Genomic DNA, 25374 nt, shown 5'->3' on the forward strand with positions numbered 1-25374 from the left:
AGCCAAGCCCAGCATAAGGAGAGCTGGCAGAAGCCAGTGGAAGGCCTGAAAAAAGGCCATTCCGGTGTGTGTGTGTCAGAGTAGCTGAGGTGGGGGGACTTAGGCCACATCCAACTCGTGTTCAGATTCCTCCTGCAGGTCCTGATCCACAGAAAAATTACACCAGGAAAAGATGGGTCTAAGAAAATAATTTCAATGGAAATCAGTGAAGAGTGCTTACTCCTCGGTAGAGGTATTTGTAAAGGCAGGCATTTTCTAATATGGTGGTTAACCTGCATTGATAAATGTGTGCTTTTTGTTATCTTAGTGTCTATCATGGTTCAGACACATGGATAAGGCGATATAGAGCCAGTGTTTGTATGTATAAATACAACAAAAGAACATTTGTGTCATTAAATAAATACTGGAAATAGTGTTAATTTCCACCAATGTGAAGCAGAAATTATTTGTGGCACATATTGTACCATGTGATCAGTCAACATGTACACCAAGTACATGATGGAAGTCAACCATGTGTACAAGTCCAGAATTTAAACACGTTAAAGATGCAAATCGTTTGTATGCAAAAAAAAGGGCTAATTTTTTTTTAACATGTGATGAGACACTAGATGTAATTCTTTCTTAGAATACTTGGTAATTTAGCATGGAAATTACACAAATTGTCAAAGAAAGCATGCCTACAAAAGATTTACTAATATCCAGGTGTGTTCTAACACAATGGTTAACATGTGTTGAGTAGCAGGTAGGCAAATGTCTGCTTAAGTTAATTACACACCAGCAAGTCCTGGAATACGTGCCTGTGGAGGTCTGGATTTAAAATAATGCATTTTGGGGAAATAATTTTCTATAACAGAACGTTTGAAAACCATAATGCTTATAGCACATGTGCTCATATTTTGGCACACATGATCCAACAGCAAATATAACTTAAATCATATACAAGGCTAGGAATTTATTTATTTAATAAAATTTAAATGCTTGAGGAATTCAATTTTTGTAAAATTCAGATATGAATTGACACCTTGCTGTGTGATGTGCAGATCAAAACACAGCCATGTATCAGTTAGATTTTAGACTTCTACAAATTTTGCAACACAGTTCTTGGCTCAAATAACATTTAAAATATGTATTTTGAGTTGAGAAATGTTAAAAATATGTATTTAAATGCAAATTTTCAGGCAGATCTTTAAAAAATGCGTATCAGTGCAGAAATGGAACAGAATGGTCTTAGGAATGAAGAGATGCAAAAGTGACATGCACTGCAAATAGATTAATCCCAAGGCATAGTCTGAAGGCACATGAGACCTCCAGATTGCTGAAGCTAAGTCTGGATCTGGTCTTCTTGGATGGGAGGCCGCTTGGGAATCACAATGTATGTTCCTTTGTGTTTCATAATGGAAAAAAGGTGGGATATAATTATTATTCAATGAAATTATCCATCCACCTGTATGCATGGTTGCCATCTTCTCAGGTTCACAGGCTTAATTCTCTCTCATTCTTTTTGAGTCGTGCTCACCAAGCACAGAAATCAGTTTTAGAACACTTCTCCTCTGCTCCCTCCCAGAAAACAAGATTTTTTAAGATTGTTTTGCTTCCTGGTCAGCTGAATGTGAGTTGTGATTTTGTAATGAGCTGGAAAATAATACCTTAATCTCATATATGTTTATTGCCTAATCACATAGCAAAGAAAATTAATAGGAAAAAGGAAAAAAAGTTGTATACACGTTTTCTTCTGAGCTGAAACATTAGAGGCCAGGTTTCAGTCTAGAACAGAATTTTCCTCTACTAGCACAATGTCTGAGAAAGAACTCAAACAGCTAATCTATAGTTATTGAATATATTGTATCTTGGCCAACAGCTACCTCCAGAATATCAGTTACAGTGACAAAAAAGGAGCCACATTTAAAATCTAGGGCAAAACTAGTATGACATTAAAAACAGATTTTATTTTTGATTGGACCAATTTACCACCTTGGATAGTCTTTAACCTTTTCCCCAACACAGCTAAGTGAAAACAAATGCTACTCCTCATTTCCTGCAAGGCCAAGGCAAGCCAAAACTAAGTTAGTTGAAAATATTTTAAAAACAGTATTTTCCCTATCCCCTAGAATAGGCTAATTCAGTTTTTCCTGTTGGGCTGGAATGGACTCTGGAAACTGGCAGACAAATTCAAATTGAGTTGGAAAGAGGAAAGGAAAATAAAAAATGGGGTTTTGCTGACTCTTGATTCATTCACTGAATCTTTCTGCTTGGTTGAGACATGAAGCCCTGAGTCTCCTAAAAGAGATAGGGACACACAACTCAGAGTTTCAGAGGAATAATTGGCCAGTACTTGGGCTGCTTTTTATCACAATTCCTATCAAAGCTGAGCTGCATAGAGGTCTCCATAGCTTGGATTTTGCTGGCGCTCACACCATAGAGTTTTTTCATTTCAGCCACTCTCCTCTTGCCAGGCTTCTCAGATGGGGGCTGTACCGATCGACCTGTTGATAGGTGAAGGTCATGGTCAGCTTCAACGTACGTGGCTTGGTGTTCCGCCTCAAGCTGCTGCTGTTTTCCTATGCAAAACACAAGACAATTTCATAAATTGCTCTTCAGTTATGTCAGACAGGCTTAAAATTATGCCAAAACCACATAAGCAACGTATGTAGACCTAAAGACATACACAATGATATGGGTCAAGAAATTTTCAAGTGCTTTATTTTTCTGTGGAAAATTTTCTGTTTCATAAGTTCATTAGTAGCAATGAATGGATGCCAATTGCAAATAAACATTAGACAAGCTTGGAAATTTCAAAGTTTTTAGCTTTGTTTGCTAAATACAAGTATTTTATTTATTTATTTTAATAGAATAAACATGGTAAATTAAATCACTTTCCCAAAGATTTTCTGATGCAAACTGAAAACTTTCATATGCAAATCAACCTAATTTGCTTAGGAAAATTTTCCAGAAAAAGTTTTCAATTCAAAATTTTCCAGAAAATGCACATCAATTGGCATATGTGTACCTTTCAAACAAAGACAATTAATATATAGTAGGGCCCCACTCATACGGCGGGTTATGTTCCTGATCCCCGCCTAAAAGCAAAACCCGCCAAAAAGCAGAACTCATTCAATAGAATGGCGCCCAATGCCCGAAAAATGCCGTAAAAGCAGAACAAGCACCGTATGAGTGGGGCCTTACTCTAATTGTAAGCTGCTGTATTAGCGGGCTGCCGAAAAGCGGGGCCCTACTGTACAACTTGAGCCTTGTGAGGATTCTGGTTCCTCTTTCAACAAGTTTGAAGCTGGGAATATAATATACCTATTTTTTAAAAGCGGCACTACTTGCCAGTTTGTTACTGGTCACAATTTAAAGTATTGGTGGTTACCTATACAGCTCTAAATGGCTTGGGGCCAGAGTACCTGTCTTCCTCCATGCCAGCTTGCTGGGGGTAGCTCTTTATTTCCAATGGTGGCCAAGGCATGGCTGGCTAGAATGCAGGAAAGAGCCTCCTCTGTGGTCACATCTAAATTGTCAAACTACTTTGGGAGGTTCCTTTGGCCTCATCTCTCTCTGCTTTATGCTGCCTGGCTAAGACATCATCATTTATTTATTTATTACATTAATTTGACCTGCTAGGCTGAATAATCTTTGTGGCTGCCCATCCAGCATGTTAGATGGGTTCATCAGATGACACAAATCTTTGCTTTTTACTATTTATATTATTTTTGTTCTTGTTGCTCATTTAACTTGGGTTGGACATTACTGCTTTTCAAACTGCCCTGAGTTGAAAGCCACCCAACACACTGCAAATGCAGTGGAAGGATGGGATATACAGATTTTTAAGAATGAAGTTAAGAAATAAATAGCTCTCATGCAAAGCAGACAGGGGATGAGGGGATATAACAGGGAGAAGGAGTGGATAGGGGAAATAAAATGTCCTGTTGTAAAAGCTTAAAAAAGTGTGAACAAATTAGCGGTGTAGATGCTGCCTTGAAGAATAGACACGTCATACATGACAGAAGTTAAATTAAACTTGGTCTCTCCCTATAAAGAGGGATCAACAGGCCTAAATTCTTTTGCAGCTGTGGTGATGAAATGATAAAACAGGACAATGTAACTTTAGCCAAACCTCTGCCAATGAAAACTGCTGATATTTTCCAGGGTAAGAGAAAGGACAAGTCTCAGCCCACCATGCATCCACGAGCTAAGTCTGTTTTGTGAAAGCCAGCTGTTGGTGTTGTGTTTACAAGACATCTGCCAAATTTACAAACTCCTGAATGCTCACACAACCACACTTGTGTTTTTTTCCCTATTAAACACCACCCAAGGTAGCAGCAGCAGAGTGATAAAGTATGAAACGCGAATTACCAATATTCAAGCTGATGCATTTAATTCCTCACTGCCTGAATGAGTTTAATTTCTGGTTAACACTTAAATATTTAGTTTTGTGCACCCATGGAAATCTCTATGGCCCAAATTTACCTGCGGGTTTAAAAAGTAAATAATTTGGATTCATAAATCACTCTTATTCTACAAAGCCAATTGAAGCCTGACTTTAAAAAAGGATGACATTCGACTACTTTAATTATAAAAGATGTCACGCTTGAAGACTCAGAAAAAAAGGGAAAACCCACTCTAACCATGTAACTGAAATACGTTTCTGACATAACTTTCAAAGAATGTACATATATACATTTTTAAAGCCCATATCTTCAGCCTATGTATATATTAACGGCTGCATGCTGATCTGTTTTATGGGTGTATATAGGGTTTTGCCAAAATGTGTATATTTGCAGGAAACAGCCAGATGTGTAGATCTTCTTAAGCAACAGCTGTGTGGACCTAAAGTCACAATGGAGACAGCCCATCTTTATTCTTGCTTACTGTCTCCAACAGTGAACAGGGAAGATTGTTATCTTGCATGAGAATAGTTTTATTTTGAAAATGTCTACCCTGTTCAGCCTGGAAGCTCTCAGACTCACCAACAATAGATTTAAAAATGCAATAAAAATTACAGAATAAAAAACAGTCAGAGCTGTTTCCAAAATATGTTAGTGACAACTATGTCAACAAACAATCCAACACAAAAATATCTAAGAGGCCTGGGCAAACAAAAAAAAGTCTTCGCCTGGCACTGAACAAACATCAAACTCAGGGTCAGGCGAACCTCCCTGTAAATAGAATTCCACTTGGAGCACCACAGTGGAGACGGCTCTGCTCCTCAGGTCACCACCTGCCTCACTGCCAAAGATGGAAGGGGCTACAAGAGGGCCTCTGAGGAAGATTTCTACAGGGAGTTTCAAATGACCCCCTCATGCATTGTAAGAATATGTGAGAAGACTCATGGGGCCAAGCCATGCCTCACTTAAGGGATTGGGTCTTTATTTATTTCATTTATGAACTGCTTCCTATGCAGCACCTTGAAGCAATTTCATAATACAATAAACACATATATTAAACAATTGCAATGATGAAAAACAGTTAAAGCAACTTTGTATATTAAAACAATTATACAGATATAAAAATAAAATTCAAATCTAATACAGACACTGACTGGGATAAAAATCTCTATCACATACATATATACAGATCCCCCACACAAGGGGGGAGGGAAATATTGGTCCAATCAGGATCTGCTCTCATGTAGATGGCTATGTGCACAAAGGCTCTGTTCCAAGTGTGCCAAATGAGCAGAGTCACATCAGTGACACAACAGATTAGCTGGACACGCTATTTGTTTTCCCTTGCAGGTGACTGATTACTTATTATTATCCACAAACAAGTACAAAGAATGAGTTTGCATTTATATAGCACTTTAGAGTGCTCAAGAAGTCTTAAATACATCATCTTGCAACCCGCATAACAATCCTGTAAGATAATTCTGATCCATTATCTCCATAATGCAGAGGGAGAGTGGCTTACCTAAGATCATCTAGCATAGGGATAGGGAACTAGTAGCACTCCAGATGCTGATTGATTGAGTTTATTGATATGCTGCCTTTCTACTGCAAGCTGTGCCCAAAGTAACTTACAATAAACATTCAAAATATACATCATTGGGGAAAGAGAGAGAAGTCAGTTTACAAACATAACAAATTCACATAGGACAAAACCCCACAATTTAACAAACATAAAATAATCTAGATTTAACTATATAAGTACAAAGCAAAAAAAGAAAAGAAGGCAAATCAAAAGACAACAGAGTTTCATGTGGTTGTCTTGCTGCATTCCAAGGAGCTTCAGCAGAGCCTGGCTTAAATATAATTCAGAGGGGAAGGGTCCTCTCACCTGGCTAGATGACATTCAGCGGGTTCCCTCTTCTCTCCTCCAGAGAAGATCAACAGCAGCAGAAAGGAAAATGCTGAGAAGGGTGATGATGTTAAGTTCCTCAGCTTCCTGGAAGTTCCAACTGCTAGTGCAGGCCTTATGGCACTCCACTTAGATGTTGCTGAACTACAGCTCCTATCATCGGCTGGAGATGATGGAGGCTGGAGCTCAATAACATCTGGAGGGCCACAGGTCCCCCATCTCTAATCTAGCAAATTCATAGCACAGTGGTTGCCAGCCTCTATGGACTGAGGGAACATTATGAATTTTGTGAAAGATCTGAGGGTGCCATTCACAAAATGGCTGCCATGGGGGGGATGAACTGGTCCCAATTATGGAGATATGGACTGACCATGTGTCAGGGTTCTCATGCCTTTAATGTCTGTAAAAGCACAAGAACCCTAACACAAGCTTAGTCTGCCACCCTATACTCACTTCTCTGGGACTGAGCCCCATTAAACATAATGAGAAACAGTCCACTTGTGAATCACAGCTCACTTCACTCACTGGCTAAAAACATTAACAGGTGGGAGCAGCCAGGCTGGCTCTTTTCACAGAAATAACTTGAAACAGTATGCACACATTTTACTTCATACCTTTTTTCTTCTAGGTGGGCTAGGGACTTTCTTACTTCTTTTTTAAAATGCAAGCTCAGAGTCTGGAGCCCCTTCCAGGAGATGTTGAAGGGATTCATGGGCACCAGGTTGACAACACTCATCATAGATTTGTAGTTCAATCTTATAAATTCTGCACATCCAAGATACATTCAGAAGATTGTCAGAGGTAACCCAGTGACACAGCACACCTGGTAGGTATTGCCTAAACAACCATACCTGTATTGCATAAGTCTACTAGCATGTAGACACACACAAGGCTCTATTTAGGTGGCCACTGTGCAATTCTGATGCATACACACTTTCATTCTTTGAACTCCTCCCAACACATGTGAATGAAATCACCTGCAGTCTGTATACCAACCTAAGCATCTTGCAATACCTGCTTCAAAACATCTGCAATGTATTTTTAGGCTAGGAGAAGAAAAAATCTTGCATGTGTAGGAGCTCACTGACAATCTGTCTGGCTCACAAAACAAATTACACCTCATTCACAGACAATAGATATTTAAGCAGTACAATCTGGAACTTCAATTTTTGAATTCCTTTCTTCGCTAAGAGGCAACACCCCTAGACATAAAACTTTTGCCCTACCTTTAGAGTTTGCCATAATTAACTGTACCTCTCTCCTACTGGCATAAACCCTGGGCTCCTAATGGGAGGAAGGATGGGATATAAATCTAATAAACCAACCAACCAACAAAGCAGAATAAGAAGGCTAGGACTGGGGAGGGCAGCTATGAGAGAACTAGAAAAGGTCCTCAAATGCAATGATGTATCACTGAACACTAAAGTCAGGATCATTCAGACCACGGTATCCCCGATCTCGATGTGTGGATGTGAAAGTTGGACAGTGAAAAAAGGGAATAAGAGAAAAATCAACTCATTTGAAATGTGGTGTTGGAGGAGAGCTTTGTGGATACCATGGGCTGCGAAAAAGACAAATAATTGGGTGTTAGAACAAATTAAACCAGAACTATCACTAGAAGCTAAAATGAAACTGAGGCTTAGACACATAATGAGAAGGCATGATTCACCAGAAAAGACAATAATGCTGGGAAAAACAGAAGGGAGTAGAAAAAGAAGAAGGCCAAACAAGAGATGGATTGATTCCATAAAGGAAGCCACATATCTGAACTTACAAGATCTGAACAGGGTGGTTCATGACAAATGCTCTTGGAGGTCACTGATTCACAGGCTCACCATAAGTCGTAATCGACTTGAAGGCACATAACAACAACAACAACAACAACAAAACAGTCCTAGGTATAATGTTGTTCAATTATTTTTGGATGACTGAAGGTTGCTTTGTGCTAGGCCAAGTTTGCAGTCTAGACAATAAAAAGGTAAAAATACATAGAATGTGTATCATAGTAAAGTTCTTAGCCTTTAACAGTCAATGGCTGCCATAGCTTTTTTCTATACTGCTTTTTGTTTTAAAATGTTTCACTTTGTACTAACTGTTTTAATTATTACCATTATAATTATTGGTGTTTTCCCTGTGTTTGTAAGCTGACATGAGGACTTTCACAGGAAAAAAAGCGGGGTATAAGTCATTTCAATAAAATGGTATATTCCTACACTCTAAAAAGAGCTCAGATCTGCAAACTTTACAATTTCTGCAAATTATGGAAATTTGCATATTTCCCATTTCCTTGGATTAATTACATCAAATTAACCTATGCCAGCTCAGGGGCCACATGCGGCCCTCCAGATCTCTCTATCTGGCCCTCAGGCCTCTCCCCAGGCCACCTCACCCCAACCTACACCCCTCCCAGCCCTGCCTCACACCCTCCTGGGTTTTTTCCTGGCTGGAATGTTTCTTTGAACACTGGTAAGGCCTCTTGCTTCTCTGGATGGAGGCTAGAGAGGGATGGGGGAGTGTGAAGAAACTAGCCTACTGTACAAAGGGTAAAATTCACATTAGTTGCCCCGTCCACTTTTACAATCGGCCCTGCCCACCACTGGCATGTGGTCCCTGGAAAGCTGCCCAGAAGGGAATGTGTCCCTCAGACAAAAAAAGGTTTTCCATCCCTGACTGAGGCATTTAACCTTTAAGACATGTTACTTTTTATCCACATTTACTAAGAAGAGTATATATACTCTGCAACTCCTACTGACAGGAGTTCAAGGACTCTTGGAGTAGAGAATTTCCCCTGACATTTATTTTTTCTTCATTGTAGAAAATGTTTAAAAGAAAAAAAATAGTCACTGAGATACGCTATCTTTCTAATCAACAGATAGGAAAAAAGCCATTTAGTCATGCAGCAACATAAAAACAATCTTATGGATTCTTGAAAATAAAAATATATACAATCATTGTGAGCCAGTATTGCAAAGCAAATAAACGGAAGATTTGCCAATGCATACAAAGTGAACCAGCAAATTGGACAGCAGGATTTATTAGTTTTAAGTTTTCAACCTAAGAGCATTATTTACTCCATGCTTGTAGCAGATCACTGGCAACACAGGAATTAGAGCAAAGGAGAACTCTGAAGCATGAAATTTTTATTTGTTTTCTGAAGGCTGAAACACATTGCAGCAAAGCACATGGGTTTAAAGAGCCCCATTCCCATCCAGTTACAATTACAAAATAATTTTGTTTCCAGAAAGCATTACATGCATGAGCCACCTAAGCTATCAGGTTTGGTGGGGGTTCAAGAGAAGAACATAGGAGACTGCCTTATACCAAGTCATAAGGGTCCACACAGCTGTATAACTGTTTCTTATTTAAACCAATGGGTGGTCCTTGATGGAATGTTTCCATGCTGTGTTTTGGCCCCGTTCCTCAATAACCTACAAGTCTCATGCAAGTACTGCAATTCCTGCCTCCAACATAATCTGCCACATGTACTGAGATCTTATAAGAACATAAGAGCCTGCTGGATCAGGCCAATGGCCCATCTAGTCCGGCATCCTGTTCTCACAGTGGGCAACCAGATGCCTATAGGAAACCCAAAAGCAGGACCTGAGCGCAACAGCACTCTCCCCACTTGTAATCCCAGCAGCTGACATTCAGAGGCATATTGCCTCTGACAATGGAGGTAGAACTTAGCCTTATTCTCTTGTGAATTTGTCAAATCCAATTATTCACTTTTTCTCTCAACTAAAAACCCCCAAATGTTGTATCATCATAGGGGAATTGCCCCATCCCCTTGATCATTTTGGTTGCCCTTCCATATGTTGTTGGACTCCAACTCCCATCAGCCCCAGCCTGCATGGCCAATTGTCAGGCATGATGGGAGTTTGCAGTCCAACAAGATATGGAAGGCACCAGGTTGGGAAAGGCTACCATACAAGTTCTGGCAGAGGTTAATAAACACACAATCAGTTCTTAGTCTTCTTCTAAACAAATATTTAAGATATTGTAAGAACAGTTATATCGGGGGACAGATTATCAGCAGAAAAGACTCTAAGGGTTACATTAATCACATTTTTTGCAATATTATCTCACCATCAGATCCATTCATCATCAAATATACATTCTCCAAAATTCCATTTCCATTCATGCTTGAAATTTATTTTCCTCTTCTTCATACATAGAATCAAATAATACAATTTACTTACTAACCTTTTTGTGCACTGGGGACAGTATTTTCTGCATAGGTTTTTACATGTTTATTTTGGTATTTCTGGATCAAACTTACTGTAACATTTCCAATTTGAAAAATACTTTCTCTTTCTTGAAATGGGAAAATATTATCTCTCAACAGATCTGTAATTTGAAATAGCTGAAACTGATACCAAAGCAAGAATCCCCCAGCAGCAAATCAGTATTATACAATACTGATGTTAGTGGGGACAGAGTTAGGCTACGTTCACTTCAGTCTTGAACTTAACTCCTTTCTTATCAAACCATAGTGAACTGACAAGTGGTATCTTTAACTCGCCTTTTCATCTAACATCAGTAAGATGCTGCTGCCCATCTTAAAGCAAAAGAGCAAATGCTGACATTAAGTAACTTTACTGTTCCATTTGGCTTATGCTCAAACAAGGCTGCTTTAACTATTCTTGCAGATTTATCCTGCAATATACATTTTGATATAATCTCTTGCCATTATTCTATAACCAATCAGAGGGATCCATAAACAATTAAGAAGCTCCCCAGGGCTCTCTGCTGGTGCATTTTGCCAACATATTGCAGCTGTGAAAATCCAAGTATGAGATTACTTGATCTGCGTGGAAACAGACAAGGATGTGCAGACCTCAGAGTCCTACCTTGTTCAGAAGGTACTTGTAAGAAAGTAAGTGCATATGTATGCCTGATCCATGCAGCCAAGCAACAGGATTTAAACAGGAAGTACAAAATGGAATAACTACAAATGGATACCATTGCTGAGAACATTGTTGCTTGGCAACCTTTATTATTAGTAGTAGTAGTAGCAGCAGTAGTAGTAGTAGTAGTAGTAGTAGTAGTAAATGTGCTTATATACCACGTTTTGTCTTGAGTGATCTCAAAGTGGTTTAATTAACTAAATAAATCAATAATATTACAAAAACCTGGACCTCACTTATCCAGATGTGCCCTGGTGTTAAACATAAGTGCCCTGCTCGATCAGCACAAAAGCTCCATATAGTCCAGTATCTAATTTCCCACAGTGGCCAACCAGATGCCTCCAAGAAACAGAGGGGCAGGTCTGGAAGGCAGTCGCCTTCCCCTACTGTTGCAAGTGGTACTTAGTGGCATATTGCCCCTCAGCATGGCTCAGTCACTGAGTCCCTATGAATTTGCTCAATGTCCTTTTAAAGCCATCTAAGCTAATGATCACTTTGTGGCATTATTACATAATTAATTCCATAAATTAAGTATGCATTCTGTGAAGTACATTATTTTGCCTGCCCGAAATCTACCACCAATTCATTTCATTGGGTGACCTCAGTTCTAGTATAAGAGGGAGAAGGTCTCTAACATAAGAACAGCCCTGCTAGATCAGGCCAATGGTCTATCTGGAACAGCATCCTGTTCTCACAGTGCCAGCCAGATGCCTATGGGGAGCCCGCAAGCAGGACCTATACACAAGAGCACTCTCCTTTCCTGCAGTTTCCAGCAACTGATATTCAGAAGCATGCTGCCTCCAAACGTGGAGGCAAGTTCTCTCTATCCGCTTTCTCCACTGGAAGCATAATGTTATAAACGTTCATGCCCCCCTGCCAATACTCTTATTTCTTCTTATCGAAACAATTTAGCCTTTCCTTGAACAGAAGGCTGGAACAACCTCTTTTTGGCTATCCTTTCATGCAACCAAAACAGTCAAGGGGTTGTTCCAGCTTAGAAGGCATATTGGTTCTCACTTGCCTCCATAAGATCCAGAAGCATTATCTGTCTTATGTCAAGCCATTGGGAATTGTCTGCTCTGGCCTAGAAGAGACATTAGGCACGCAATCAATTTACTTCACTAAATCATAGATACCACTATGAAATTTGTAACATCTGCAGCACAGCACATTCCAACTATTCCATAATATGAGAAGAAAAGAGCACAGGATCAGACATTGGCAGTTGATTTTAGAAAGGATTAAGTCTACATCAATAAGATTACAGGCAGGCCTGCTGACTCTGCCCTCTCCCCCCCCCCCGAAGACTCCGAATCTGTCTCAGCAGACAGCTCTGATACCAGACAAAGCCAGTAGCTACATTTAATGGAGGATTAAACTCAACACATTTTAGATTGTTTTTACTCACATACTTTGCACACATTCTATTAGAATGCATTATCTTGTTGTACTAGGATAATAGATCAATATAGTGAAATAAAATGATTTTAAACCAGAAAGTATTTGGCCAATAATCATAATTGTCTGAGCTTTAAGTGTAATTGAATTAATAAACTGCCAGTACAATTGTAAATGCATTTACAAGAAAGTAACTGATTTCAGTGGAAGATAATCTGTAAGTAAATGTAATGGAAGGACATCACTTTAAAAATAAGATGTCAATTTTAAAACTAACCTTGTATCCTTTCAAAGTTGTAACACACACATAAAGATTAATATTCTTGACCAACACTCCATTTATGAAGCTAGGTTTAACAAAGGAGAATTGCAAAACTATAAAGCCCAATATATTTATGATTTCCCCCCAGTAAAAGATCCGAAGCGTTAAACACACTATGTGATTGTTGGTAACTTCTTTTTTTAATACAAATATGTTACTGCCAGGAATAGTTCCTCCAGCTGTCTAACAGTTGTCTGAGTAACTATTGGTACACAGACAAAGGATAATATAAGTTCCACCGATCAGGATAAAGTTGGTCTCGGGAAGAAAAAAAATTAAAATTGTTTCCATGCTTCTTGGCAACCCAGCAGGCTGTCCTGTCTATCACTTTTGTCCAGGGGCCCTTGAGAGGGTATTCTTAAAGTTTGTGCAGTGAAATCCTACATCCCTTCCTACCACTTTTTTCTTCCCTCCCATCAGATTATTCTTAACTGGCAAACTGGGTGAAGCTTTCATACGCTTTTCTTAAAAAAACAAAAAGCCACAACACATTAAAACCTTCAGGTTAAATCTAATGCATCCTTCACTCAACATGGTTATATAGCTACCTGGCCTCAGGGATTTCCTTTGCCTGTATATTGTCCAACTAGCCGTATTTAAGCAAAACACTCTCTCCAGGGCTGGCCCTAAGATGTGGCAAAGTGAAGTGTCTACCTCAGTAGCTGATTTCGGGTGTCGTGAAAGGGCAACCAACTGTTAATTATTTAATGTATTGTTTTTTTAAAAAAATATTGTATTATTAATGGCCAGGGAAGGGGAGTGGCACTTGGGAGGATTTTCATCTCCAGGTAATTCAGTAGCTTGACCAGGCTTTGGTACAATGCCTTGACTTTGTGTGTTTCTCTCTTTTGCTGTTTCACCACCGGCAGTAGAATGCCTTGGGCCTGCCTGCAATCAGCCTCAGGCACCTCCCACTCCTGCAACATGTTGATTGTGGCAGATGTTATGACCATGTTGTACCTCCACTGTTGGAGACAGCATGCCTCTGAATACTAGCTGCTGGGAAGGCGCTATTGCACTCAGATCCTGCTTTTGGGCATCCCACAAGTATCTAGATGGCCACTGTGGGATGCTGGACTTGATGGGTCTTTGGCCTGATCCAGCAGGGTTGTTATCATCTGTAGTGCTGCCATGGGGAATAAAAATGTACAGTGTACATTAACTTCTCAAGAGGGAGAATTAGGGTCAAACTACATGTGAAGTGAAGGGTTTTAAAAACAAAAAACAAAACAAAACAACCTAAATAGTATCCCGTCAGCAGGCTGATGATTATCAGGACTGCAACAAATGTAGAGGGGAAATTTAACCTGTTCCTAAGCTACTGTGGTCCTGAGAAAATTCCTCTTCTGAAGCTCATTTTTTTAAAAGGAGGGGATCCCAGACTGGAGTCAATGGTGAATTTCCTCCCGATGCAAATAGCACCTTCAGAGGAGGAATTTACCTCAGGACCTCAGAAGGAAAGAAACATGTTAAATTCTCTTTCCATGCCTGCTGTGATCATGATAATTATCAGTTACTGCCCTACAGTTTGATGCTATTTGTATTTTTTCAAAAGCCACATGAAGATGTCATGTCTAGTTTGGCCCTTGCCTTCTCTAGTGATTTAGATACTGGCAAGATTTGTTGAGATCAAATTCCAGTAGCTGTTTTCCAAAAGCATTCCAATTTGGCAGCTTCACATTAGAGTCTCCCTTTTATGTTGAAGTATGGCAATGTTAACATATAAATCAGAATGCTGAAAACATCTGCTGCCATGACCTGGAGACCTTGCAGTGGGAAATGGAGGACTCTGACAAAGTTCAGGCTGCTTCCTTGGGAAGAAAACCATTGTATTTGGGGGCCTCCTGGCCCCCATCCTCTGACTCAGAGGATGAGCCCCCTGCAACATCTCTGTCTTCCCAGCCTCACACATTACAAAATACGATAAGGGCCCTTTAATCTAGGCAGGCAGCCCTCAAGTGAGATGCAGCCTACCACACTCCAGGTATTGTCAGCCTAACAGGATTTCAGTTAGGTTTAGCTCCCTGAAAAGACATTTCAATAGCTTGCTTATAAGAGCCTTCACCCAGCAAGGCCCCTTTGGAACTATCCAAGGTCCTAGTCTTGCCTGCTCTCTGCTTGGACTTGACATGGACTGGACAGTGTTTACCTCCCCTGCAAGCCTCAAGTCCCCATGGAACTAGCTATCTCCAAACCATAAAAAAAAAAATCTACAGCCAAGTATACCCCAGCAATAGTTGGTCATGTAACAGATGTACAAGCCCAGGAACAAACCCAAGGTCCAACTCTGTCCCCAAATACAGTGCCTTGCAATAAGTAATTAGACCCCTGACCAATGGTCTCATATTACTGAATTACAAATGGTACACTGTAATTTTGTTCTGTATGATATTTTATTCTGAAACACTGAAACTCAAAATCAATTACTGTAAGGTGACATTGGTTTTATGTTGGGAAATGTTTGTAAGAAACATAAAAAACTGAAACATGTTGCTTGCATAAGTATTCAACCCCCACACATTAATATTTGGCACGGCTGCAATAACAGGTTTTTTAAAGTCTTTTTGGGGTAGGTATGTACCAGCTTTGCACATAGCATTGGTCAGGGGTCTGAATACCTTTTCAAGGCACTGTATTTGCAGGCAACACTATGTATTTTTATGATCATTCGAGATTGAAGAACCATCCCTATGATGTTCAACAGACTGCAAGAACTTCAGCTGAAATGTTTTTATAAAAACAAACAAATAAGGGAATTGGTTAGAGTTGCTGAAATCTCCCTGGGAAAAACAAAATATGAGAATTCCCACCAAGTATAGCACAACTGTTTCAACCTATACAATATAATTATGTAGCAACATTTTACAATGGCAACATGAGCCGGCCAGCTGTGGCGCTATCCAGCTGTGGCATGAAGAGCAAATTATTCTATGTGACATTTTTAAAACAAAGTGGACAGTCTTACTTGTACATCCCCAAGTACTGCTAATGCGCTTTCACATTCTGACTGATTTACTGGTCTCCAGCCATATTTCATCACAAAGTCTCCCCAACCACCAGTATTAATTCAGTCTCCCTCAGTTCCATTCATCCAGGTACGCATCTTGGTCCTGCTTAGACATATAGTCAGGTTGACAAGACTGAACCATATGTCACAAACATACAAACACAGTATATGAAGTGAATAAAATAAATATTAACCTACAATGCACATTAGAGCCTGTCATTGAATCAAGCAAACTTTTTTTTACTTCAGCAAGTCCTCTCAAAAACATTCCATTTCCCCCCTAGATATAAGCCATGGCAGAGAGCCAAATAAGACATGACAAATGTCTGCCCCTTTTACATATCAAGTGTAGGCTTGGGGGAGGGATTCTACCCTTTACACAAAATGGAGTGCACGAAGGAGCAAGCCCACACCCTATGCTGACACACATAGCTTTGTTCACTTAGTATGGCGGTAGCCACCACTGTGCCCTCCAGAAGTTGTCAGGTCCAACCAGCATGGGTCAGGGATGATAGGCATTGTAGTACAGCAACATTTTAAGGGCACCATGCTAGTTACCCCTGAACAGTTAAAAGGCTTGTGACATTCCATGACATCACAGAAGCTCACATGCTTATTTAATTATCACCTCCACATCGTTTAGCATCTCCATTAAAATGCAGAAGACTCTCCAATAGAATTGTGTTTCAAAAATAGTCTCATTTCACTAGCGTACAAATGTTGAAATAGCTCATTTAAAAAACAGAATGCCTGAATTTATTCTCAGAAGTCATGGAAACACTTGTCCGGAAATAAAAGGCTATGTGGGGTGGGGAATCTAATGGCCAGCTCAGATAATTTTCTGGTAGGCTTACTAGTATCTGATAATTAAAAAGACATCAGATATTGCTATGTCCAGATGTCGTAAGTATCAAGGAAGTGTACAGACTCCAGATGTGACTATAGCTGCTTAATGTCACCTCTTCTGCAAATCATCTTAATATAGTATATTTATGATAGGCAATAATTCACAAATATACTTCTGGAATAATATGCACATAACCTATATGCAATCCCTTTCACAGTTGTGAGCCTAGGATAAGTCTGGCCTCAATTCTGCAAGGTGCTTACTTAAGCACATGCCTAACTTTAAGCATATAAGACAGAAAGCAATCAATGAGGCCTCCTGATGTCATTTTCTGTTGCCAGAAAAAATAGATGCAGAGGGATATTTCACTCATGCCCTGCTTGTGGACTTCTCACAGGCACCTGGTTAGCCGCTCTAAGAACAAAATGATAGACAAGGCCCCCAAGACCATCATCAGTGGGAATTGATTGGTCCATCCCCTCCAGAATCACGTCCAAGAGCAGAGTTGATAGCATGTCAGAGCAGAAGCTCAAGACCCAAAATGCAGTAGCTATCTGGCAGCACAAGGCCTTCCCATCTCTGAGCCCTATTCTTGCAGAGGAAGCCATACCGCTCATATGCTCTGGACTGAGGTCCTCATGACAAGCTAGGTAAGGGGAGGGCAGCGACAAAAGCTGCTCAGTTTGGGGTTAGCAGCCATTACTGAAGGACACTTTATCCCACTTGTTCTTTGCTGAACAGCTCCCCTGCTAATTAGAACACTTTGATCCCGAAGGATGTTGAAATACACAACAGTGGTGGTGATGGTAATGGGACATACCTCTTCTAAAACACTGTCTGAAATGGTAGCCATTTCCCATGCCTTTGCCATTTTCTACTGGGGACATCCAGAAGAGGTGAGGTGATCAAAGTGCTCCAAGTAAAGCCACTCTTCATGTTATGGCTAGAAGCCGTCCTGATGTAGAAAATGCAATGTGTAAACTGGCCCTTAAACGCTTGGTTCAGCTACAAACTGAATGGACTATAGAAGAAACAGGTATTTTCTTCCGTTTCTCTCTCTCTCTCTCTGTATTCCCCTCCCCTTTTTTCCTGCAAACTCGGTATGCAGTAAAAGTCTCCCAATGCCTCTGGCAAGGCGGCTCCGAATAATCTGGAACACATTCCTAATAAATCTCAAACAACAAAGCTTGAGAGAATTAGATAATAATAATAATATCCATTACTGGTGGTATTTAATCCAATACAAAACTCAGTCAAATCTTAGTTTAAAATTGGTTTCTAATTGCATTTTGAGACATGCTATATATAGCATTATAAAACAATTAGCTAAGTTCAGAAAGTTCATTAAACTTGGTAAGGAACTAAAGCAAAAGTTGAAGGACCAGCTTTGGTAGTGAGGAACAAATGTAATAGCTCTCTTCAGAGCAATTTGCACACAAAATAAATTTGATTTTGGGAAATGTACCATTGGTCTCACCTGAAAGGTGATTTTCATAGGAAGGGGCCATCACTGTGGGAATAGTTCCACCTATCGTGCGAAGGCAAGAATGTTTTTGAAGTCAAGACTAGGGACGTCATGCCCCTCCCACTCTCCAGTTCATTCGTAGCGAGTCTAAAAGAGATATCTAAAAATACAAGAACAAGGCCAACAGGCCTGCCAGGAAAATAACATAATAGTCACATGCATAACAACATGACTCTAACATAACTTCATAACATAACAGAACTAAAAGTCTTGACTTCACTCTTACATTTAAATATAATATGGAAACAATAACATGTAACCCATTGATAAAATCGCTTGTCATCCTCCAACTGGGAGGGTCGTGATGGCCCCTTCCTATGAAAATCACCTTTCAGGTGAGACCAATGGTACATTTTCCATAGGAAGTGGGCCATCACTGTGGGATGTACCAAAGCAACCCATATAGGGAGGGACCACCCACATGTTAATCCTCATTAAGAACCTGTTGCAACACTCGTCTGCCAAAAGAAGCATCAGCAGAGGCATAACGATCAATTTTATAATGTCTTATAAACGAGTGTGGGGAAGACCAGACTGCGGCCCTACAAATATCGGCAACAGGAGCATTAGTAGCAAAAGCAGCCGAAGTGGCAGCTGACCTAGTAGAATGAGCTGTTATACTAGCAGGAACTGGCAGCTTCAGGGACTCATATGCTAAGGTAATGCATGCCCTTAACCAACGGGATAAGGTAGGATTGGATACTTTATGCCCCATAGACCCTGGATGAAAGGATACAAACAGAGACTCCGTTCGTCGAATCTCTTGGGTCCTAGACAGGTAGGTCTTGAGAGCCCTCCGGACATCCAACGAATGCCAAGCCTTCTCGAGAGGATGGGTAGGATTCGGGCAAAAGGAAGGCAAAACAATGTCCTGGTTGCAATGAAAAACTGAATCAACCTTGGGACGAAAGGAAGGGTCAGTCTTCAGCACAACAGAGTCCTTATGGAAGACGCAGAGGTGTCTAGCAGAAGACAATGCGCCCAACTCCGAAACGCGTCTGGCAGATGTGATTGCGATCAGAAACAGGACCTTGAAGGACAGTATACGTAGGGGCACAGTCGTGATGGGTTCAAACGGAGGGCGTTGCAAAGCCTGCAGAACTTTCGGCAAACTCCATGAGGGGAACCGATGGACAACAGCCGGAGAGCGTAGGGCGACTCCCCTCAAAAAACGTTTGATGAACGGATGTGAGGAGATATGATCTCCAGGAGAGGACACTGAGAGAATGGATGACAGAGTAGACGCCTGTCGACGTAGAGTGTTGGGTCGAAGTCTCATCATAAAGCCAGTATGGAGAAATTGGAGCACCTGATGCACAGTGGCCTGGGATGGATCGTGGTGGTGGGACTGACACCACTTGGAGAAAGCCACCCAGGTATGTTGATAAATGCGAGTGGTAGATGGTCTTCTCGAGGCCAAAATAATATCAATCACAGCGTCAGACAGTCCAGCTGACCTCAAGTGTCTCCGTTCAAACGCCACGCTGTTAGATTGAGCCAAGTAGGGTCCTGGTGCAGTACTGGACCCTGGGATAGGAGGTCTGGCGTTACTGGAAGTGTCCAAGGATCCATCATTGACATTGCCAGTAGATCTGAGAACCACGGTCGGCGTGGCCAAAATGGTGCTATCAGAACCAGCTGTGCCCTTTCGGTTCGCGCCTTCCTCAAGGTTTTGGCTAACAATGGTATGGGAGGAAAGGCGTACAATAGACCGTCTGGCCACGGTGTTGTCAGAGCATCCACTGCTTCTGCTGTTGAGTCCAGGTATCGAGCAAAGTACCTTGGAAGCTGGCAATTGTGACTGGAAGCAAACAGGTCGACTGAGAGGGCGCCGAACCGACACTGGAGACGATGGAAAATGGCTGGATGAAGTTTCCATTCTCCTGGAAAGACCTGTTGTCTGCTGAGCCAGTCTGCTGTCACATTCCAAATCCCTCTGAGGTGCTCTGCTTTCAGGGATTGTAGATGTTGTTCTGCCCAGACAAAGATGAGGGAGGCTAAGTCCTGCAGAGGACGAGACCTGGTGCCCCCCTGTCTGTTCAAATGTGATTTTACACACGTGTTGTCTGTTCGAATGAGCACATGATGCAAAGGGAACAGAGATTGAAAATGACATAGAGCCAAGTGGACAGCCTTTAGTTCCAGCCAGTTGATGCTTCGAGACTGCTCTGCGTTGGGCCAAACCCCTTGAACGTACTGGGAGTTGCAGTGGGCTCCCCAACCTATGAGGCTGGCGTCTGTGGTCACGACGGTTCTGCGGGGTTCTCTGAACGACGTGCCCTTGGAGAGGTGTTGAACCTTGGTCCACCAGCGGAAGGAGAGGCGCAGAGCGGGGCTCAAACGAACTTTGCGATGGTTGGAGCTGGCAATGTCTTTTTGAAAAGGCAACAGAGTCCACTGAAGGGGCCGAGTGTGAGCCCGAGCCCAGGGCACAATGTGGATTGTGGAGATAAACATCCCGAGCGCTCTGGCGAGAAGCATGACGTCTGCGGATGTTTGTTGCATCAGGGACCTTGCGATGCTTGTGATGGCAGTGATGCGATCTGGAGCCAGGAAGACCATTGCCTGCAGGGTGTCCAACATTGCCCCAAGATGTAGTAGGCGTTGGGATGGTTGGAGATGGCTTTTGTCGAAGTTGACAAGCCAGCCGTAGGTCCGCAAAACATTGAGGGTGATCATTAAATGATGATGAGCCAGCTCTTCAGATTTGGCCCGTATGAGCAGATCATCCAAATATGGGTAGATATGAACCCCTTGGGTCCGAAGGTAAGCCACCAGGATGAGTAGCACCTTGGAAAATACTCTTGGAGCAGAGGAGAGGCCAAAAGGCATCGCTCTATATTGAAAATGTTGGTGGCCAAAAGCAAACCGAAGAAACTTTCTGTGGGCTATGCAAATGGGTACATGGAGATACGCTTCCTTAAGGTCGATAGAAGCCAGGAAGTCTCCTTCATGCAGACTCTCGGTAATGGAATGGAGAGATTCCATTTTAAACTTGCGGTATGTTACAAAACGGTTGACAAACTTGAGATCCAATACCGCCCTCCAAGATAAATCTCGTTTTGGCACAGCAAATAGGAGGGAGTACACCCCTTCCGATCTCTCAGTTGTGGGAACTGGCTCTATTGCCGCTATGTGCAAGAGGTGATGTATAGCTGTCTGCATGATGTTGTGCCTGGCTGGTGCCCTTGGGCAAGGAGACGGGTGGAATCTGTCTGATGGGGTTGCCCAGAACTCTATGGTATAGCCATAAGTGAAGAGGTCCCTGATCCAGGAGACCTTAGTGAGGCGCAGCCATCGATCTCCAAAATTAAGTAATCTGCCACCTATGGGGATGGCGTTAATACTACTTGTGTAGGCGAGGACCTCCCCTATATGAGGACGATGAGTTGCCCCTGCGCCCTTGGTACTGACCTCTGCCCTGGAAGCGTCGGTTCCAGGAACCCCTGAATGCATTGGAATCATAGGGTCTGAAATCGCGGCCTCGTCCTCCTGGCCGCGTTCCTCGAAAAGGCTGGTTAGAACGAAAGGAGGGAAATCGCCTAAAGGGCCTGTGGTCGATGTTCTTGACTGTGGCTAGAACCGGTTTATGGGCGTCTTTTGGATCAACCAGAACTGCCTTTAGAGCTTCCTCGCCGAAGAGTAGAGATCCGGAGTAAGGGGCCTTGGACAGGTTCAATCTGGCCGCTGAATCAGCTTGCCAGTGGCGAAGCCAGAGGGTACGACGAGCGACTATTTGAGTCGTCATGGCTCGTGCCCCTAATTGGGTGGCATCCAAAGTGGCATCGGCCACAAAAGCTGCTGTCTTATGTAATTTCAATAGTGCTCTTTTGAAGGCGACAGGATCAGGGTTATCATCCTCTAGAAGGTCATCCAGCCACATCATAGATGCTCTGGAGAAGATGGAGGCTGAGGCGGAGGCACGCATGGCTAGGGCAGTGGCCTCGTGGTTCTTGCGGAGGGCGAAGTCTATTCGACGTTCAGTAGTATCTTTTAGGTGGGATTCCCCTTCCCTGGGCAAGATAGATCGTGAAACGAGGCGAGCGATCGGTTCATCTATGCCAGGGACATCTAACTTGGTGGCGAAGTCTGGGGCTAGGGCGTAAAGTCTGTCAGCCATGTTCTTGAAGCGTCGAGCTTTGAGTGGGTGGGCCCATTCATCGGAAGCTAATTTGGCAATTGGGTCCGGCACCGGGATGTAGTGTTCAGTAGGTGCAGGGGATTTGAGGACCTTGGCCCCTTTGAGAGTTGGAGCGGACGAAGTTGAGGGCGCAGTCTGGAGACCAAGGGTATGAAGTACCCTACGTGCGAGCGGTTGGTAATCTGAGGTATTGAACAAGCGATACGATGTATCCTCCTCATGATCTGAATAGTCGCTCCAGTCGTCTCCTTCAACATGGTCAGTGAAAGTTAACTCCTCCGCATACGAGGCTTCGTCCGTACATCTGCCTCTGGCTACATCGAAGGGATCTGGCGAGCAGGAAGGATGAGCAGCATGGAACGCGCGTTGGTCCATGTTGAGTGGGGGTATGGCAGGAACCTGTGGTAGTGACTGCATTTGTGTGAAATAAGCCAGCATGGCTTGGAGTTGGGAGAGGAAATCAGGAGACAGCTGCAGACCAGATGTGTGAGATGTATGTGCCTGGTGGGCTGTTGGAACAGATGTCTGAGGCGGTAAGCCAGAGGTAGGTTCGTTAGGTGAACCGTGAGGGGGAAAGCCAACAAACTCTTCCTCGTCAGAGGCAGTAGCAGGAGAATGGAAAATATCACTTATGTGTGTCTGTGCTGTGGTGGTTGTTGGCACAGAAACATAACGAGGACGCTTTGGTTTACTATGGCTGGAAAGATGTTTTGTCTTAGCCAGTGCTTTGGCATGTCTGGTCTTAGACGTGTTAGTATGTTGTGGCTTGGCTGATTGTGGCATGTCTGGCTGATCTGGCACCATGTGTGTTGACGGTGACATGCCTGGCTGTTCTGCCATCTTATATGAACCTGGGTGCAGTACACTGCCACGGAGGGGGCAGAATGTAAAGACCCGAATTGGCACAGCGTACTACCACGGAGGGGGTAGGATACACTGGCAGATGGCGAATGCACTGCCACAGAGGGGGCAGAATGCACAGAGGTATCCACGTTAATATAATATAGGCTGTTTTAGAGTTGGCACACTCAGATTAGTGCTGTGGGCTGGGTTTTTGGCTTGTTCACGGCCCCATAGGGGGCAGGATATGTAATGTAAATCAGATTTAATACAAGTCAGCCACTGATATTAAAGCTCCAGCCTTGATAATGTAATCCAGCCACTAGGATTAAAGCTCCAGCCTTGATAATGTAATCCAGCCACTAGGATTAAAACTCCAGCCTTGATAATGTAATCCAGCCACTAGGATTAAAGCTCCAGCCTTGATAATACAATCCAGCCCACTAGGATTGGAGCTCCAGCCTTAATAATACAATTCAGCCACTATGATTACAGCCACAGTAAAAATGTGTGTAAATCAGCCTTGTGTAAGTTTGTCAGCAGCACATATACACAAACATACAGACAGCCTGCAGGGGAGGTATCCGAAGCTAAATAGATGGCAACAAAAAAAGGCGGGAATTTTGAATTTCAAAAAATGGCGCCCGGAAAAAAAATGGGTGGGAAAAAACGATCAAAACGGGGCTGAGGGAGAAGGAGCAATGGCGGCCGTTGCAAGCGAACTGGGGGAAGGGCTGGCCAGCACGGACTCGCTGAAAGCCGCAGTAGCGGTTGGAAAAAAACTCTGGAAGAGCAGGTAGAGGAACACACGGCAGCCGCCGCAGAGAGAGCCGCCGTCGTGGTCTGTAAAGCCCTTCGCAGTGGGATTTAAGCCACGTAGCGAGGGCGATCTGCGGTAAGGTAGTAACAGCGGGAGCCGCAGCTGCAAGCTCCCGCAGAGATCGGATCAGCCGCAGCCGCAGCAACGATTGGGGGGGGGAGGGAGAGGGATTCCCCTTCCCTCACAAGCGATCAAAAGCGATCTAAAAAAAAAAAGAACCGCAGCCGCGGTCACTGAGGGAGCCCCCTGGCTACGGGGGGGGGGGAGGGGGCTTGAAACTGCAAAAATAAAGAGAGCCGCAGCCGCGGTCTCAGAGCACCCCAATCAAGGGAATAAAAGGAATTAAATAGCCCTGAGGAAAGGGGGAAGAGAGCCGCAGCCGCGGTCTCTGAGGGGATCCTCAGTAGGCTAGACACAAAAAACAGAAAAAAGGTTTTGAAGAGAAAAAGAGAAACGAATACGAGACTTAGCTAAATGCTACGTGAAATTCCAATCTTGTTCGTACGAAGGCAAGAATGAACTGGAGAGTGGGAGGGGCATGACGTCCCTAGTCTTGACTTCAAAAACATTCTTGCCTTCGCACGATAGGTGGAACTATTCCCACAGTGATGGCCCACTTCCTATGGAAAAGAACAGATTCTTATCTCAAATGTGCTTCACTCTATCTTTCAATGAAAAAAGAATTTTCACTGGAGAAGACAACGGCATTCACAGCATCATTTATAACTGAAAAAACAAGTGGACAGATGTTAGACTTAGGCTGCAGTCCAATACACATTTATCGGGGAGAAAAGTCCCATTTAACCCAATGGAGCTTATTTCTGAGTAGACATGTATTGGATTGCACCCTTAAGCAAGAGACCCATATCCAGTTCCCTACTAAGCCAAAAGTTCATTGGGTGACCTTGGGCTTAATTTACGCTACAGGACTATTGTAAAGACAAAATATGAAAGACTAGGTTGTGCTGCCCCAAGATCTTTGAAAGAGGGTGAAATAAAAAAAAACTAACAAATAAATATGGGGCTTACTACTATAAGTGGCAGATTGTCACATACTAGTGGCAAATTCTGCATTCAAAACTGATTTAGCTAATCATTTACAGGATCCTTTAAAGAACTTGCTCACATAGGAAGGACAGAGCATGTAAAACGTTTCCATGACATCATATATCACTGCCCATGATTCAATTGTTAAAACATTAAGAGTGGTGTGGGACTTAGCCACTGGACAGCTTCTCCGTCACAGAGAGCTAGAGATATAACAGGCTACCAA

The 25374-nt window shown here is 42.5% G+C and overlaps 1 protein-coding gene across 3 annotated transcripts in view; it reads right to left on the reverse strand.

Moving 5' to 3' along the window:
• Positions 1–1647: 1647 nt before the first annotated feature.
• GEMIN8 (gem nuclear organelle associated protein 8) overlaps positions 1648–25374 on the reverse strand; it is a 51034-nt gene continuing 27307 nt past the window's right edge. For all 3 annotated transcript variants that reach the window (XM_061627154.1, XM_061627152.1, XM_061627153.1), the window contains exon 4: positions 1648–2558. In XM_061627154.1, coding sequence (XP_061483138.1) covers positions 2302–2558 — 257 coding nt within the window. In that variant the 3' untranslated portion in view covers positions 1648–2301. The remainder of the gene's footprint in view (positions 2559–25374) is intronic.

The sequence above is a fragment of the Rhineura floridana genome, chromosome 5 (assembly GCF_030035675.1).
Source record: "Rhineura floridana isolate rRhiFlo1 chromosome 5, rRhiFlo1.hap2, whole genome shotgun sequence".
Lineage (NCBI taxonomy): Eukaryota > Metazoa > Chordata > Lepidosauria > Squamata > Rhineuridae > Rhineura > Rhineura floridana.